Raw genomic sequence first — 19,175 nt, forward strand, 5'->3', positions numbered from 1 at the left:
TTGAAATTGGTACAAAATATATTGCCAGAGGCGTCAATGATAAAGATCAGTACTTGGCCACATCCAAGTGTTTGCCGATTTTGCTGATTAGCAAAATGAGTTATTGAGGGGTGACAAATGTGTTCCATCTTATAATTTGCAAGAAGAAATGGGAGGTTGGGTCATGAAAGGCACTTTGGTCAGATCCTTACTGTTGGACTTGGTCCTCACTGCCAGGTCTGCTTCAAACTTGTTGCCTTCAACCCTCCTGTTTTGCTGATTTTTTTTTTTGTTGGCATTAGGATTCTGTGTGCTTTACCACTGCTAACCAGTGCTAAAGTGCTTGTGCTCTTCCTCTCTCTAAAACAGGGATCTCCAACCTTTTTGGTAGTCAGAGCTACTTCTGATCAGTGAAATTCATGGTGAGCTACAAAGTGCCAAACATCTTGCGGTTACAGGATACCCCCACAGCCAGCTTAATTGATTTTAAGCCTAATATCCATAGAGCCATATACTGTGGTTTGAACTAAAAAACACTTACATTAGTGGTACTATGACAGGATGTTATGTGTGTCAAAAGAGCATGGTCTGTGGAGATACATGGACTGGTGTGTTTATGAATGGGATATATGAGTATGGGTGACTTTGATATATGAGTATGGGTGACTTTGAGACTGTTTCTTAGGTACTTGTGGCAAAGGACCTACTTTTCACCATATGTTACATGTATAACACAAGAAAATAAGGGTTTGTGCTGCGCACACATATGTGTATTCAAAAAATAGAAACTGAATATAATTTTAAACCAAGTGTTTAGTCGGAGCGTGCTGGGAAGGAAAGAGGTAGCTAACCTCCAAGAAATGCACAACCAAATATAGCAAGTGTACCTGATCACTTTGACCTACCCACACAGCAAGTTGCAAACTACAGTTTGCTCAATTAATTCTCACAAATTCTAGACTCTAAAGAGTAAATAACAATATTTTAATCCTGCATTAATTTAAAGTTGAAACATATCATACAACAAATCATTTCAAAATCTTGTATTCATACAAATATTATATACAATTAGTTACACCAAACAAATAGTATAAATGTATTCCTTGTGCAACGGAAAATTAATGGTTCCTTTGTTGTTTATCTGAATGCATTTTGGGATGCAAGATCCCTTCTTCAGGGAAACTGTAAAAATGAGAAACAAACATTTCATATTCAGGCACAACAATGGTGAACAAGTCAGATAGAACTCTATTTGGACAATAACACATGATTGAATATATAAGGAAACTAGACACTGTGTTTGGACCGTGCACACTACACCTCCACCAGTGTTGCACTCAAACCACCCAGAGTTTGTACAAAATTCCTATCCTATGAGAAAATCGCCAACTTACCAACATATGATAACCACGAGCAAACAATCCTAAATGAGAAATTCCAGCGCATAACAGGAGATCAGCTGTAACCACGGAACAGTATTGAGTTAGTGCCGAAAACTGAGAAAAACTGAAAAACCTAAAACAACTATAGTCCGCTAAAAGCGTTACCTTGCTCTGGAGGAAAATGGTAGAGAACACTGCTATTTAAAACGGCTCAACACCGCGAATCCCTGCTCCGGTGAATGGCTGAAATAATTGAAATATAACATATGAGTGACCGGTCAAGATGCTAGGGAAGATACGTGAAAATCAATATGCAACATACCAACGGGGAGTAACAGAAGGAGTATTCTGTACTAGATGATGAATGAATTTCGTTAAAAGGTCCTCATTCTTAAAGAGCGGCCACAGACACCTCAATGTTAAAAGGTGAACTGCCTGTTACAAACAACAATAAAACGCTATTCTACATGAGGGTTAGGACCTCCTGGAAAGACATAATCCTGCAAAAAGGCATTATGATACCTTAACGCCTACAGTGAGGCTCTAAGAATCGGGTCCAATTCAAAATACGCGGACTCTCCAACACGCCGCTGTCATTCTAAAATGTGTAAACAGCGCCTGCATAATAGAAACCAGTTATGGGTCAATTAATAATGTATGAAAATACAAAGCGGGCAATGACGCTGTTCATACTCCCAAAAATGCCAAATAAATCAGCGCTTTTACCTTGATGTTCGCTAAACTGCCAAGCGAATGTCTCTGCCGGATCGCCGAGACGCCGACTTTCAACACGTTCTCCGTATCCCGCAGGTTTAAAAATTCACGTTCAAACCAACAAAATCAACAACAGACTACCCGCGTCTCCTCAGTTAATAATCTGAACAGCAGCCGTCTTTAAATGTCGAACCGAAGCGCAAACGTAAGCTTATGAATGCTCTCAATACTGTTCACAGTGTTCTGAAACCACTTGTGAAAACGTTGTGCGAAGTAAAAAGTGCCCAAAAAAACCATGAAATGGAAAATAAACACATAGCATGCTTTTGTTAGTAATTTGTTTCAAGTAAAATTTGATTAAAACTGGTGTGGGAGACACTGGTCCACGTTGCTCATACATTAATACTTGTAAACCAAAAGGAAACCGATGTTACACGCAATGAAGATACATAAAGTTAAAAATGTTTTATTTTTTTTAATATTTGAAATCTAAGTTGGGGAATAGTGTGATTATGTTACATTGGGCTGAACATAATCACACTATTCCCCAACTTAGTTAGCAAATATTATAGGAAAAAAAATTGCCAGATCGCGATAACGCCAAATGGCTTTCTCGCCGTGAAATTTGGTGAATAAAATTCTTAGACACCATGATACCAAGGGGATTAAATGACAAATTAGACATGATATGTTTACTATAGGTTACGCTATTTGTCGCAGTACACATGACATAGAAGCGTCTTTTATATGTACTGTGTCAGTGTAAAGTAATGATAACCTTTCAGATGCTTATTATCAACTTTTGTTATTGATGTAGGTAACTCTGTAGTGCAGTTAACTTCATGTATCTTCATTGCGTGTAACATCGGTTTCCTTTTGGTTTACAAGTATTACTGTATGAGCAACATGGACCAGTGTCTCACACACAAGTTTTCATCAAATTTAACTTTAAACGGATTACTAACAAAAGCATGCTATGTGTTTATTTTCCATTTAATTTTTATTTTTTTTGGCACTTTTTACTTTGCACAATGTCTTCACAAGTGGTTTCAGAACCCTGTGAACAGTGTTGAGAGCATTCATAAGCTTACGTTTGGGCTTCGGTTCGTGAATTTTTAAACCTGCGGGATATGGAGAACGTGTTGAAAGTCGGCATCTCGGCGATCCGGCAGAGACATTCGCTTGGCAGTTAAGCGAACGTCAAGGTAAAAGCGCTGATTTGGCATTTTTGGGAGTCTGAACAGCGTTGTTGCCCGCTTTGTATTTTCATACATTTTTCATTGACCCATAACTAGTTTCTATTATGCAGGCGCTGTTTACACATTTTAGAATGACAGTGGCACTTGGAGAGTCCGTGTATTTTGAATTGGACCCGATTCTTAGAACCTCACTGTAGGCGTTAAGGTATCATAATGCCTTTTTGTACGATTATGTCTTTCCAGGAGGTCCCAACCCTCATTTAGAATAGTGTTTTATTGTTGTTTGTAACAGGCAGTTCACCTTTCAACATTGAGGCGTCTGTGGCCGCTCTCTAAGAATGAGGACCTTTTAACGAGATTCGTTCATCATCTAGTACAGAATACTCCTTCTGTTACTTTGCTGTTCGTATGTTGCATATTGTTTTTCACGTTTCTTCTCTAGCATTTGGACCGGTCACTCAGATGTTATATTTCAATTCTTTCGGCCATTCACCGGAGCCAGGATTCGCGGTATTGAGTCGTTTTAAATAGCAGTATTCTCTACCGTTTTCCTGCAGAGCAAGGTAACGCTTTTAGCGACCTATAGTTGTTTTAGATTTTTCCGTTTTTCTCAGTTTTTGTCACTAACGCAATACTGTTTCATGGTTACAGCTGATCTCCTGTTATGCGTCGAAATTTCTCATTTTGGATTGTTTGCTCGTGGTTATCAGATGTTGGTAAATTGGCGGTTTTCTCATAGGAGAGGAATTTTGCACAAACACCAAGTGGTTTGAGTGCAATACTGGTGGAGGTGTAGTGTGCACGGTCCAAATACAGTGTCTAGTTTCCTTATATATTCAATCATGTGCTATTTTCCAAATAGAGTTCCATCTGACTTGTTCACCATTGTTGTGCCCGAATATGAAATGTTTATGTTTCTCAGTTTTACAGTTCCCCTGAAGGAGGGATCTTGCATCCCGAAATGCATTGGGATAAACAGCAAAGAAACCATTAATTTTCCGTTGTACAAGGAATACATTTATATTATTTGTTTGATGTAACCAAATGTGTATAATATTCGTTATGAATACACTGATAAGATTTTGAAATGATTTGATGTATGATATGTTTCAACTTTAAATTCATGCAGGATTAAAATATTGTTATTTACGCTTTAGAGTCTAGAATTTGTGAGAATTGATTGAGCAAACTGTAGTTTACAACTTGCTGTGTGGGTAGGGCCAAGTGATCAAGTACACATGTATAACACAAACATGCAAATTTTTTAAATGAGAGAAATTTAAGGTGCAGAAAAAGGTTCCATTATAAATGTCTCTAACATAATTTTTGTTTTATTTTTTGCATCACTGTTACTGGCCGATGTAGACAGGGTACTCGATTCACTGGGCTGGACATACTTATTTGCCCTCCTACACTGATTAAATATAGGGTCGCGATTTATTTCCAATATTAGTTTGTTGTATACGGACCTCACAGCCTAAGTTAAGGTGGCAGGTGCAGTCTCTTACCCCTTCTCTATAGGGTGTGGTACCCACCAGAGATGTCCCCTGTCCCCGTACCTATTTGCATTGGCCTGGAACCATTGGCCTCGTGGGTCAGAATAGATGCACAGGTCAAGGGCTTTGAGCGGCCAGGAAGGATATCCAACCGGATCGCCCTGTATGCAGACAATGTACTATTTTTTTTCTTTTGGAGCCAGATCGGACGGGTCCATGGCTGCTCCGCATAATGCAACTGTTCGGAGAGACTTCAGGACTATTTATGAATACCCGCAAGTCTATACTGTGGCCTCTATGGGGGGAATTGGAGATTGGTGCCTGGGCTGGGAAGGTAATGCTAGCCATGACTGGGTTTAAATATCTTGGGGTTAATCTGTCGTCATGTCAAACGATATGTTGGGAGAAAAATATTTCCCCCATTTGGACACGCACTCAGGCCAAGATGAAGTCGTGGGAGCGCATGCCTCTTTCTATTCTTGGGAGATCAGGAATTTTTAAGATGGTGTCACTCCCTCGCCTCCTTTACCAGCTGCAAAATCACCCCTTTTGGATTCCACCCACCTGGTTCCATCATATTAACTCAGGCTGAGTCGCTACTTTTGGGCTGACAGAGCTGCTACAGTTGTGCTAAAAACGTGCTTTCAATCCATGTACTGCCAGGGGATAGCGACCCCCGACATCTACTCATATTATGCAGCATCTCATCTCTTAGTTCTGAACTATTGGTGATACAGGAATAGAAGCGACCTGGCGTATCGAGTGGAACAGTGGCTGATGGGTGACACACTACCTCACTTACTCCTACATAAACAAAGGGAGCTTTGACGCCTCCCGTCTGCCACACATGTGGTTTTCGGGGTATGGAAGGACTCATTGCACAGAATGGGGTGGTAGTGACGACTGACGGAGAGACGCCCCTGTGGCAAAGTGGTCTTCTGCCACAGATGTCCACCCTGTTAGGGTTTCGAGACTGGGATGCCATTGGCATTTCTATTCTGGGAATCGGTATGCGTGGTACCTCCCTAAAGTCCTTCCAGGAGCTCAGGAAGGTATTTGATATGCCACATTCACAATTATATAAAAACCTGCAATTTTGACACGCTCTATCCCCTTACATTGTGCACTTAGAATCTCTCCCAGAGTTTAATCCAATAGAAGCTAAAGTATTCATGGGCGATTTAGGAGATCACAAGATTACAAAGATATATCAATCCTTGGTGAGAAATCTCTCCACTACATTGGACTCATTCCGGGAGAAATGGCAGGCAGATCTTGGCCCCCTTGACAACGACTATTGGACGGAGGTGCTAGAGACCCCGCGGGTGCTGCAATAGCTTCTCGCTTAAGGCTTATCAAGTTTAAGTATTTACACCGCGCTTATTTTACCACACATAGGCTGTAGAGGGCGGGAATGATACCCACCCCTACCTGTCTGCGCTGTGGTGGTAAAGAGGGCACATTCATACACACAATTTGGGAATGCACTGCACTCAATAGATTTTGGTGGGGAGGCACGACTTGTCTGTCTGAAGTGTTGGGGTGGGATATATCCCTATCCCCAAAGCTTGCCCTACTGCACGTCACAGAAGAAATTTGTGGTATTCGGTATAAAAGGCATTTGTTGTTCTTGGGCCTCACCTTGGCAAAAAGAGACATAGCTAAGGCATGGAGGTCCCAGGCTCCACCCAAGCTGGGAGCCTGAAGGCGGGTCTTGATTGGTGCATGGGTCAGGAGCAACCTATATTCAAGAAACGGGGATGCTCACAGAAGCACCCCAAAATATGGAATCGATGGGCAGACTTTAGAAGTCTTGTCTTGGAATCCACCCCCACAGCGAACTGCAGATGAAGAGGCTTTATGATGGCAAATGGTTGCAATGTTGCGGGCTGGCGTTTTCAAGCTCGCTTTGTTTATATTATTTCATTATAATTATCGCTCTTTTGTAATAGAAGTCATCAGCTTTGATGCTACAATACTGATCAGTTTTTATTGCAAGGATCCTGTAAGAAATGGGGTTACTCTGTCCACTGACTCAATAAAAATGTGTTTTGAAAACAAAAAATTGCTATATTTTTCAGTATAAAATGTGTGGTGTCTACCAACCACTGAAATGGGAGAAAATTAAAATAAAGAGTTCACCAAATCATTAAGTTAACTCTTCAATTTAATTTTCTGCCATTTAAATGCATTACAAAATATTTTGCTCTCATGCTTCAATATTGAGTTGACATCAACATTTATTCAATAGTTAAATATATCAGTCCTTCAGTTCTTCACCTCTGTGCCCCACCCTGGGTCATAAAGCTGAGTTGAGCACTGATCATTGTGAGGCCCTGCTGTCTGCAGCTGTAGAGGACTGACTAAGATAAACACAGGTGTCTGTAATTTTAAAAGGACAATGTAACACTTACCTGCTTTTTTTTTAATTAACTCCAGGCTAGTGAGGTACTCTGAAGGTGGCAGTGAGCAACTAGTTGGTTGGAGACACCTTCTCTAAAACATGATAAAATTGGCTTACATCTGATTGTCACCATCAATTGACCTATAATTGGCTGGTAACATGGTACTGCAGGTAGTCAGGGACTGTAAATGAAATGCCACTAGTGGGCCTGTAACACTTATTGTGCCACTCACTTGAGTAGCCCCTAAAGCATGTCTCAGGTCTGTCATTGCAGCATGTAGTGCAGTTTTAAACTGTCAATTCACCTAGCAAAATAAACCTTTTGCCTTGCCTAAACCATTCTTTCAATACAGATAAATCACCCTTAGGGTAGGCCCTAAATAGCCCTTAGGGCAGGGTGCAGTGTTTTTAAAATCTTGGATATGTACTTAAGTTTTACATTTCTTGGTAGTGAGAACTCTCTTATATTTGTTTGTCATTACTGCAAGGCCTACCTTATTACATGTAATAAGGGATAACTTTTGTTTGGGAAAATGTGGAAATGTCATGTTTACAACCAAATTAATTTTAAACCCTCTTTAATGGTAAAATCGGATTTTAAGTCACAACTCTGAAAATGCCACTTCTAGAAAGTTATTTCAAAATACGGGGATTGATTCAGTTAGGGAACCTAGTGGTTGGAATCTGATAAACATTGGAATTGAATATTGCCTCCATGACCATAGATTCATTACATGGATGCGAAGCATAGTGAGAAACTCTTTCCAACTGTGTTGTTCAGCTAATGAACCCGATTTCTCTTATCCACTATTTTTTGTAGGTCAACAAGCAAATCAAAATGTAATCAATTCAAAGAATAGTCAATATTCAGTTTACACATTTCATTAATGAAAATGTACTTTATAATTATTTCATTTTTCTTTTTTTGTTGTGCTTATCTCTGAGTTAGAATATGTTTTCCTTTCTAACAGTGTTTTACACATTCATACATAATTGTAATACAATAAATATTTATATACTTTGAATTGATTACATTTTGATTTGCTTGTGCTTGTGCTTGCTATGGCCATAGAGGCAATATTCAATTTCAACTTTTAGAAATTTGTTATTTTCTTCTTCTAACCATTTGGCGCCTGCAGCCTATATCCTGGGTCATATGACTAGGTGTAGTTGGCCAATGGACAGTGCCACAAAGGAGGACTAAGTGTTGGCAGGATGGGCCACCCTTCCAAGATGGGCGGGGCAGAGCTGTGCACAGCCCCAATTACATTTCAAAGGAACTACATCTGCACACTCACAAAGGACTTCACACTAGCCTTTAGTCACCCCAGATATCCTGGGGTCAGGGCAGGGAGGGAGAGAATTCCAGAATCAGCTGTGGGGGGGAAACTCCAGATGGGCACTTTAGTACACTCCTGAACTTGTGGATACTACAGAAGACAGACTGCCCTGTATCAGAGGACTGCCGTACTGATCACTGCCTGCCTTGCTTTCTGAGAAGAAAGACTGGACCTTTGGCCTTCATCCCAGGTAGAGTGACTCCAAAGGGCAGGTGAGTGACCTCCTGTTCTGACCTATAGGGACACAGAAAGCTCCAAGGTGACCTGCTGCACTGAACCTGCTTGGAACTTCAACTGGACCTGCCTGCTGGCATCTGTTGGAGTGAGTTACTGATCCCCAAAGGGTGCCTCCCTGGGTCTTGGACCCTTGCCTGGCATCAATTGAGCTCATCTTGTGGAGAAATGGAGAAATTCGGAAGCTATGGGCTCTTCAGGACCGCAAACTGACCCATTTGCACCAGATCTCACGGCCCGCAATGACGAAGCTCTGGTCTACCCAGCTCTTCGCACTGCAGGGACTAGCAGTAAATACCAGCAACGTGAGATCTAAACTTCGCACTACAGCATTAACAGCCCGGGGTGACCACCAATGCGAAGCTAAAGTAACTTCCGTACTCGACACTCAACAGGATCTTCGCACTACAGCGATGGCTGTCCGTGATGCCTGGCCTGCTCTTTGCGCTACAACAACGACCATCAGCAATGCTTTCCCTGCTTCTCGCAGCCTCCTCTACTGCAAACTGGACGGTTCGCACCACACTTTGAGAAGGTAAATCTCCCAGTGGCACTATCCTGGATCGCACCCCATCGCAGTTGGCTTGAACATATGACCTTGGGCTAGCACAACAACATAAGCCTGAGTGGCGCTTTGCGCTTTAGGGCACTATACTCACATTAATCTTTGAAATTACATATCTCTGGTTCTACTGACAAAATTTTTGTCATTTTGGTCTCATTTAATTTATTACATTAAACTCTTTTGTTCTAAAGTGGTGTGGGGTTTTTCTTGAGCTGCTTTCACTTTGTTCTTGTTTGGGTGCTGTATAAATACTTTTAGACTTAGGTTACGGTCGTGCAATGCTCGATTCAGTTATTTTTTAGGATAAGAATTGTTTGCTGTGCTCCTAGGAACCACTCCCCACCGGGAGTGTGGGTGCTTCAGTCTATGAGTAGTAGCATTACAACATGTAGTGCTGTCTCCCTAGGGCACTAGGTGTGCTGCTTCTGTAGCTGTAAATTTCCAAAAAACGTCGCTTAACACGTTGCGTTCGATTGTATATGCAAGTGTCTTTATTTCAATTCCAATGTTCGATTCACATCTATATTATATCAATGCTTTTCTTTTTTCAGCACATGAGTGCCTTCATGTTGTCATTATTTTTGTGTTTTATATCCAATGCATTTCGGCAATGATTGCCTTCATCAGGGATATTTCTACAAACATAAACAAATCATACATAAACATTAGTTCATTATGTCAGGAGTTCTTCCTCCCTTAAACAATATATCATGCGGTGCTTTTCAACAACTCCTCAATAATATTTTTCCAAAATGTTACTTCATAGTCTTGTATTTGCTAAAAACATTACATACTATGCTCGCTCAATGTTGGTGCGGTGCATTATGGTAACTGTTTTCATCTAGTGTCGAAGGTATGCGGTGTTACTAAGACATGTGTTCTTCTGAGAGCGTAAAAACTCTTTTCAGATAAATATCATAGTTAGCGCATGGTTATGTGTTCCCAATTGCCTGCGTGTTAAAGAGTTTAAGTACGAAAAAATACTTATGCAGTCGTGTGCATTCACCTCTAGCGTTTATCTACAACGGGTCATTCATCTTAATGAAGTGCTCTACAAATCTCATTTCAGCTTGTTTACCGCTGCTACTGGTTGCCAAAAACCACTCCCTATTTATAGAGATGTTTCGTTTCTTACCGCGTTATCTGCTCGCGCAGCTTCTTCAACGGTCCTGGCTGGTGCTGTGCGTTCAATGCTAATGGTTTAAATTGCCCTGCCTCTAATATGTTAAACTGCACTTGCGCGTAATCTCTTCTGTGTGTTAAAGGGGAAGCGTGCTTTAAAGGAAACTATCAACAAAATCTTTATTGAACAACCCTTATAGGATATTATCTGCTCTACCTATGGCGAGGTGTGTACGTTTAATACCAAGTCTGATAAAAGTAAAATGTGTTAAGTAATCTAGCATTTTCAGTGCCTTCAAGAGTCCATGATTGGTGTTCTGCTGTAATGATATGGGATATTTTCACAATAAACTTGAGTTCTAAAGGTAACAAGTAAATTCTGTCCTTTCATTTGGTTAAAGTTAAACAGAGCCACAGCATCACAAAATGGATGCTGCTGCCACAGACACAAGTCTGCCCTCCTGCTGCTGGATGAAACTCCAGCAGGGGAGGCCTGGACAGTAGGTTTCCTGTCCAGGGAGGTGCTGGCACCTCCCCAGACAGGCTTTAGTGTACTGGGGCTGGGAGGGCTGCATTCAGTGAATGCTTTCCAGACAATGCCTGGGGCACACTAGGTGCTCCATGCATTTCTGAGTTTAAACTGGTTGCTGGGGCACTCAGCCTCAGCTCTGGCGCAAAACTGGACAAAGGTGAAAGGGTGTAATCACCCCCAGCCCAGGTCCACCCATAGGAGGGACCTTAACGTTAGTCCAACCCCTAAACTTAGTATAAGTATAGGATCCCAGTCCCTAGGACTTTAGATTACCCTGGACGAAACTCTGAAACATATATCCTGGACCTTCGACATTCCATTTCGACTGAAAATGGAAGATACCTCCCTTGTGGTCAACGATTGACCCTCCTGTTCAAACAGGCACTAACAGCAACTTTGCCGGTCTGCATTTTCGAGGCTCCCGCCGGATCCAGAATAATCTGTGACACAGAACATAGACTTCTAGACATCTCTGACCCCGACCTTCACTCACAGCAAAGCTGAGACCCGTGGCAGACACGAGAGACATGGGACCAGAACTCCTGGACATCCTGCATTTTGCAAGCTGCACCTACTTCACAAGGTATCTCGAAGTTGTGCATTGGGTTGCTTGAAGCCCCATCCCCGAGCACCAGTTGCACCGAAGCTCAGAGGCCCCCACTCCACGAGTGTCCCGTGGGCCCCGCTTTTGCATTTCAGCTTGACGCGTCTTTGCGGTTCCTTGCCCATTGGCTAGTGAGCCCCTTGAAGACTTTTCTTTGAATCTAACTTGCTTTCCTGGTTGCTCCAGGCTTGCTCCAACTTTCCTGCAAAGGAGAATTTCCTCAGACCTTGCTGGTCTGCACTAAAGCCCATCTTGACTTCCTGCGTGGGTTGCATTTGCCAAGGCTTGTTGGGTCCAATCCAGATACCGACACCGCAGTCAACTAGATCCTTTGTGTGAACATAGTCTTTCATACCTGCACAGGCGCAGACACACACATGTGCGTCCGCACACACCCCCTCATACACGCACAGATGCACACACAAAAGCACTCCCATGATACATTTCTCCAGGACTGCCGCAGCATTGATGGCAAACAATGGCAGGTTTGGACAGACTAATGAAAGAAGACTAGTTGTACACGCAGGAAACGGTCGAGGCCAACAAGATGGTGTCCCGAGTAAGAGTCACAGCAACCTCGGCATAAAATGGCGGCCCCGAGGTCAGCACATCCTGTGTTGTCTATTATGTGCACCATCTTCACCACCACGTTCACGTGGCCCCTCGGAATAGCACTGATGCCCTCTCCCCACCAAGCCGTACAAACAGCCATCACCGATGTGGGGGGAGGCAGTCTTCAGCGCCCACAGGCCCAGTCAGCTGCTCCACGTCACATAGCAGCCCATGCAGCAATCCCCCGGCAGCCCGTCCAGCGGGCCACAAGTACTGCTCGGTCCCTCCTCACCTTCCCAGCAGCTCCAATATGGTCACCACACTCCACAATGCACAGCAAGCGAAGGCTCCTAGTAAGTGCCAGCTCCTCACAGAGTGCGTCGCCTCAGCCCCAGCTCCTCTAGTGCCCGCAGCGGTCGCTACGCCCACAGCCAGGATCACACGCACAACTCCGGTCAGGAGGAAGGGGGGGTGGGCTCACCGCTCACCTCTGTTTAATTAACGGGTCCGGCAGCTCCGCCGCGGCTGCGGCTCCTTTTTGCAACCGTGCCCCACTCGCGGACGGAGGCTTCCGTACTCCTCCACCTCGTAATCTCCTCCTGGATATTCATGTTAGTGCAGTAAATTCCACACATGAATGTTTCTCTTATTAATACAGTTTTCTTTTGCTGTTACTCAAACAGCATTATAAAGGAGGGTGTTTATAATTTATTATTTATTTGTATTGTTTCCTGTTAAATTAGCTTTTACCTATTTTTCAGGAGATTTTGCTTACTTTAGGTTTTGTTAAGAGAACAGATTAATAGTAGTCTACATAATGGATAAGAGCTACACTGACACCCTAATAAAATTCTTGTGACCTTACAAATCTAACACTGTATGACACTTGGGGCAAGGTTGGGTTTTCCAAATAAAGAGATACTATCTCTGTCCCTGACGCTGCTTATGGGCGACAGCGGATAAAACCGCCTTTCATCTATGACAGTGGTTCCCAAACTGTGCACCGTGGCTCCCTGGGGAGCCATCAAGTCTAGCCAGGGGAGCCGCGCTCCAAGCACTTTATTGCATTTAAAGTTGAAAGGGTTGTTGTCTTCAGTTAAGCTAATTAGACATAAATATATGATGTTGATGATTTGTAAGTGAAATGCCTAAAGCTGTAAACGTACTGGTTAATTGATGTTATCGAGAGAGAGAGAGAGAGAGAGAGAGAGAGATGACCTCCATATTTTACTGGATCCCCACATTCCAACACTCCCAAAGTAGGCAGAAGATGCCTGATTTATTTTGTTAGACTTGTTAATAGTTTCACTGTTTTCCAAATGCATTTTACACCAATGCAAGTTATCAGGAAAGTACAGTTGCCTGTCTATTAAACACACTAAGTATTATTAAATATTGACATTTTTACTTGAATGATAGGTACTTCCAGTACACATTTCTTTCAGCACACACACTTCCAGACTGGCTGGCTCTCTCCTCGAACACAGGGAAGTAAAATGCCATATATGACATATTGTCAACATTTGAAGCAAGAAAGAGGGATGTTTAAAAAAAAATCTGAGGAATTTATTTTACTTGCATTGATTAGGAGGCAATTTTAGGGAGGAGATGGCAAAAATAAAGCTGTATGTGGTTTAAAAAATTGTGAGTCACCATGCTGAGACAGGTGTGTTGGCACGTATGACATGAGTAGAAATGGAAGTGCATGCAAATATTCTTCAAGCGCAGAAAGACTTTGGCAATTGGGCCTACATGCGTAGGGGTGCTATCTAGCACTGTAAGTTGGATAAAAAAGTTTAAGAGGGTACTCTAAAAAAGGCATGGGCAAAGAAGTGTAACTAGGAATATTTTATTAGAGGCGCCTCCTTAGTACAAAACACCCTGCGTATATGATTATAATACATTCATCAGCTTCATCCCAATAATTTTCAGGGATAAAAATGCAAGTCCCAAAAAAGTAACAGTAAAGTCCACATTTGTAAAGCGCACAATCACCCGTAAGGGTCTCTAGGCGCTGGGGGGCCGTCGGGAAGATTAAGCGAGCTATTGCCCAGAGTCACATGGTGCTGGGCTAACCTGCCGCCGGAGCCGGGGATCGAACCGTGATCCCCAGATTCCAGCGTCAGTCGCCCTGGCCGCGGCGCCACACCTCTCCCCACAGTGGGGATCTACGGGCAATGGCTAATGGGTCAAGGCCAGGGAGCCGCGGGTCAAAAAAGTTTGGGAACCGCTGATCTATGAGGATATCATGCTTTTTGTCCCTGTGCCGTAATCACCTTTTCCATTGCCATCAATAGAATGCACATTCTGATTTTAATCTCACTACTTTACAGTACTCCACAGTACCAAATATAGATGTAAAATGGTCACGAGGGAAAACTGAGCGCGGTACTGGTCTAAATTATCTGCCCATTTACTTCATTGAACATTGTATTTAAATAGACAAGAACTAGGTAGAGTTTCCGCTTGAATTGTTCTTATAAAACTCACAACCGTTCCCTTTTAAGATTTGAAACGGACATGCTGCAGATTTAATTCTCAAGGCGCGCACCTTCGTTTCATTTTCGAAAGGAGATGATTTTCTAAGATTGAGTTAGTGCAACAGTTTCGCTAGCAGTATCCGTGCGTGCACGTTCAGCTACAATCGTTTACGACCTTCTAAGACAAATGATGCTCAGATCTTACCCCAGGCATGATGACCTCTTCAATGTCTCCGAAGATGCGCTCCCAGCTCTCCGACTCGAAGGGCGCGCTGTCCGGAAGGAGGGCTCGCATGTATCCGGGCTCTACTTCGGGGTTTACGCGTCTCTCCCTCACAGTGCTCAGGTACTGGCAGATGTAGTCGATGAGCTCCTTCCCTGGAGGTGCAAAGAGGGTGTTGATTCATAAAGATCTTAACATGCAAATCCTTCGAACTCCCAGTCCGAAAATTAATTTATTGGTTTTCAGATAGCACTTATTAGCACGCGCATGACAGCACCATGTTGTGAAGTCGTTTTATAGCATTCTCAGTGGCGGATGCTAGCTATAGCGAATGGGGTGGAGGGAGGTGGACAAATGGGTGGTGGATCAGCGCAAAACTTCATTACCTAAATTGATGCCGACAGGCATTACATTAACGCTTTAAAGTTACAATGTTTAACTTGCATGTGGGCGATTTAGGGCATGTACAAACAAAAAATACATGCACAAAAATAAAATAAAAGTCACTTACCTTGCTGCACATCCTTTCCAGTGTTCTTCTCTGCTCAGGCCCAGCGAACTCCCCTAACAAATCCTGGCACTGCTCTCATGCTCTTAAGCATTAGAGAAGAGTCAGGATTTGATGGAGCGGCCTCTCTTAGCGCTCTCACGAGCACTAGAAGCCTGTTTTTTTTTTAGGTTGAGCCTCCTGTATTCGAGTATGGACTTGAAGCCCCATCAACCCTCTGTCTATATTTATCATTGGCTTGTATCAATGTCAATCGTAAATGCTTGCTTCTGATTCGTTAAAAGGCTTGTTAGTCCCTCATTAGTACAGCCTTGTCTTCATTTGTAACCTCGCTTGCGGACTGGCCCTTTTACTCAGGGCCGGACTGGGAACCAAAACCGGCCTTGGCAAAGTGCTCGGCCGGCACCCCAATCCCCGGGGGGGGGTTCGGGGTGCGACCGCACTCTTTGCCAGTGCCGGTTTTCGGACGATTTTGTTACAGGGCCGTTTTTGCAGCATCACTGTAAAAATGGCCCTGTAACAAAAAAACGGCCCCCAGGGGCCCAAAACCGGTCACCACCCTTGCGGCGCACCGGGGGATTGCCCGGTGCCCGCAACTGCCAGTCCGGGCCTGCTTTTACTTCTGTTGTTACACTGCATGTCTTATTTAGTCTGTAAGCAGTATTTTCTTTAAAGAGTTTCTCCTACTGCAGGCATAACATGCTTTCCTGTAACATTCAGTGAACCATGCGCGCTTTTCACTTTCCAAGCAGGCTGGGACAATGGTGACGGCTTATTTGGAATGAAATAGGTCTCGCATTTACAAGAGTTTGAGTTATTGGCATTGTAAATGACAATGGCGTTCTATTTATGTGATAAATGTCAAAACAGATAAAAGGCACTGTCATTTACAATGTCAATAGCTTAAACATTCGCAAATACTAGACCTATTGCATTGCAAACGCTTGTCTAACTCAGCTGTCTAAGACAGCTGGGTTAGAGAAGTTGAAAATGCAAATGTGTAGCTCGTCATCGCAAGATGGCTGGCCAAAGAGTCACGCGCACTTTAAACTAGTGCACAGCCAGCCCACCACTCCTCCCTGCTGCCACTCAGCAGGCAGCCGCGGGCCGTGGAGGGAGTAACGGTGGGGCAGGGAGGCGGGGAGGGGGAGGGGCAGGGTGGAGAGGGCTAAAAACCGGCATATGGATAATTACAGGTAAGTAAACAATTTCAATAATAAAACGAATTTCGTAGCGCGCCCTGCATTGCAAAATGCGATGCAGTGCGCGCTATGAAATTCGTTTTATTATTGAAATTGTTTACTTACCTGTAATTATCCATATGCCGGTTTTTAGCCCTCTCCACCCTGCCCCTCCCCCTCCCCGCCTCCCTGCCCCACCGTAACTCCCTCCACGGCCCGCGGCTGTCAGCAGGCCCCGTCCCATCCTGACACTCGGCTCAGGATGTAGGTTTGCAATATTAATCAAAGATAAAATGTTAATAATGTTTATTACAATTTTATTTTTATCTGGGGGAATTTTAATTAGTAGGCAGGCACTCTTTCACCTTAACAGAGAAGCCGCCCTGAGTAGTCTAAATTACATATATAAAATATTTCTATAAAACCTACATGACTGAACACAGGATCACCACTCTGTGCATATTACAATGCCACACATGAAATGTAAAAGAATGTAATTTAATATTACAAAACGATTCACTATCTATGTAATAAAAAAAGTTACAACAAAACACTCTTAACCAGGGGGGCTGTTTTTGCATCAGGTTTGTGTTACCTTTTCGATGCAGACCAGGCGCAAAATCCATTTTGATATTTACAAAGGAACACAAATTGTGTTGCTTTGTAAAAAGAAAAGGATCGCAATGCAGTGCATTGCGCTGCCTTGCAATACTTTGGTTTAGGGAGGTGTTCCATGGGTGACCAAGGATTTTGACACAACTCATATCTATGAAGAGTTGCAGACATGCGTCTGCTCCACAGTGGTGCACCTTCCAGAGGCTGGCATAACGAGGAAAAATATCTTAATTTCCCCTCATTATTTCCTCTTTGTATGTTAGCTGCATTGTGCATCACACATACAAAGATGAAATCGCCTCAAAGGATAGTTTTTGTGCAGGAAGGTAGCCCTTTCTGGACTAAAACTATCCTGACCTTAACACAGACACCCTTGCACAACGGTGCAAAGGTGCCAGTGTTGGCGCTAGGCAGCCCAACATGCACTAGAGTATGGAGAGAACAGAACTGCGGTAATTCCTTAAAGATATGGTGCAGTTCTGCTCTGTCCTGCATCACACAGTGCAATGCAGCAACTTCTCTCTCTCAAGCTGCATTGCGTGAACTCTTTGAAAATATGCCCCCAGATGCCTGAGTGTAAAAATAGGTTGTCAGTTGCTAGTGGAAGGCTGACAGGTTTGTTATGAACAAAATTCAGATACACGCTTCAGAGCTATAGCCAATAATATTGATGACACCCCATAGGTAAAAAGCATGTGAGGGTAGGGAGAAAATCAGTCTAGCCTTCATCAACCGATACAGCACCCACAGACACAGAATTACACTGCATTGTATCGTTCTGCAACACTCATGAAACGCTTAATTCACCTATGTGGGGCAGGGATGCATTTGCCTACATGGGCAGCGTGATAAGCCTTGTAGAATGTGTGGGTGGAAGGGTGCTGTTTCCATGTTATGTGTGATGACCACTGAGGTGTGGTTATCATGATATAGGACAAAGCACTTAGCAGTGTGATGGATGAAGAGCTGTGAGAAACAGATGCAGTTTATGGTTTTGAGTAATCTGGCTCTGCAGGTTCCTATACGGTATTTCTTATGATCATAGCCCATTTAGCTGGTCAATGCATCATGTTGTCACATCTGAGCTATTTGTTTAGAGGTTTATAGTCCCAAGCAGGCATGGTTAGAGAAATATATGCTGGGAATTCTGATTGAATTTATTTTGTAAGCATTACCCCATATCAGATTGTCACTGTGAAATGTAAAGAGGTGGTCATATTATGTAGCTAGTTGGGACCTGCAGAGGTGGAGTAGATTAGAGTCCTCAAATTGGCCAGCAGCGTGTTACAGGTCTATTCAGTTATCCCATGTCTGTTCAGTTGGTTATGGGCGAACATCCATTGAAGGCACTTAGCAGGCTGATGGGCAATATAAAATGAAGGATACGGATAGAACACCACTGCAAAATATTGTTCGTACAGGGGAACAGGATCGGATTGATTTCATATTCTATAACAAAATAGTATGCATACAATAGTTCCCAGAGACACAGCAGAGCTGCATGGAAGGAGGGCTGACCAGTTACAAAGGGTTCCTATTAGCATTCTGGGGTCTTGAACACTAAATTGCATATGTCTATCGTAACAGACAGAAACGTGCTGTCAACAAAATACTTAAGGAATGTAATTGAAATGGATAAACATGTCTGCTTTATAAACTGAATTACTGAAATATTTTCATATACAAATCGAATACACTAACATTTTCTCCATAGCAGTTCATCCTCCAAGCCTGATCTAGTTAGCTTAGTGGACTGATGCATTCACTCCAGGAATCAGTGTTTGACCTCAGGGGCACAGGTTTGAGTCAACCTTTCATCTATCTGAGGTTGATAAAATAAGTATCTCTGAGTTGGTTAACATACAACATGTTTGCCCATGTAGAGCGCAAAGTTTACAAATACACGTTACTCTAATATGAACCGAATCTCAAAGAAATCAATTGTTATATGTTTGGTGTCAGGCTATTTAAATCTGAGATTCATGACTGCTTATGATATTCACACACTATCCAGTCTTATGGGTGTTTGCCCCTTCGTTTTGAAA

The 19,175-nt window shown here is 42.9% G+C and overlaps 1 protein-coding gene across 1 annotated transcript in view; it reads right to left on the reverse strand.

Annotated features, from left to right (window-relative positions):
• HDC (histidine decarboxylase) overlaps window positions 1–19,175 on the reverse strand; it is a 250,370-nt gene that overhangs the window by 175,430 nt on the left and 55,765 nt on the right. Inside the window, exon 2 of the mRNA XM_078684752.1 lies at window positions 14,809–14,981. Coding sequence (XP_078540878.1) covers window positions 14,809–14,981 — 173 coding nt within the window. The remainder of the gene's footprint in view (window positions 1–14,808; window positions 14,982–19,175) is intronic.

This window comes from Lissotriton helveticus, chromosome 3_2, assembly GCF_964261635.1.
Source record: "Lissotriton helveticus chromosome 3_2, aLisHel1.1, whole genome shotgun sequence".
Lineage (NCBI taxonomy): Eukaryota > Metazoa > Chordata > Amphibia > Caudata > Salamandridae > Lissotriton > Lissotriton helveticus.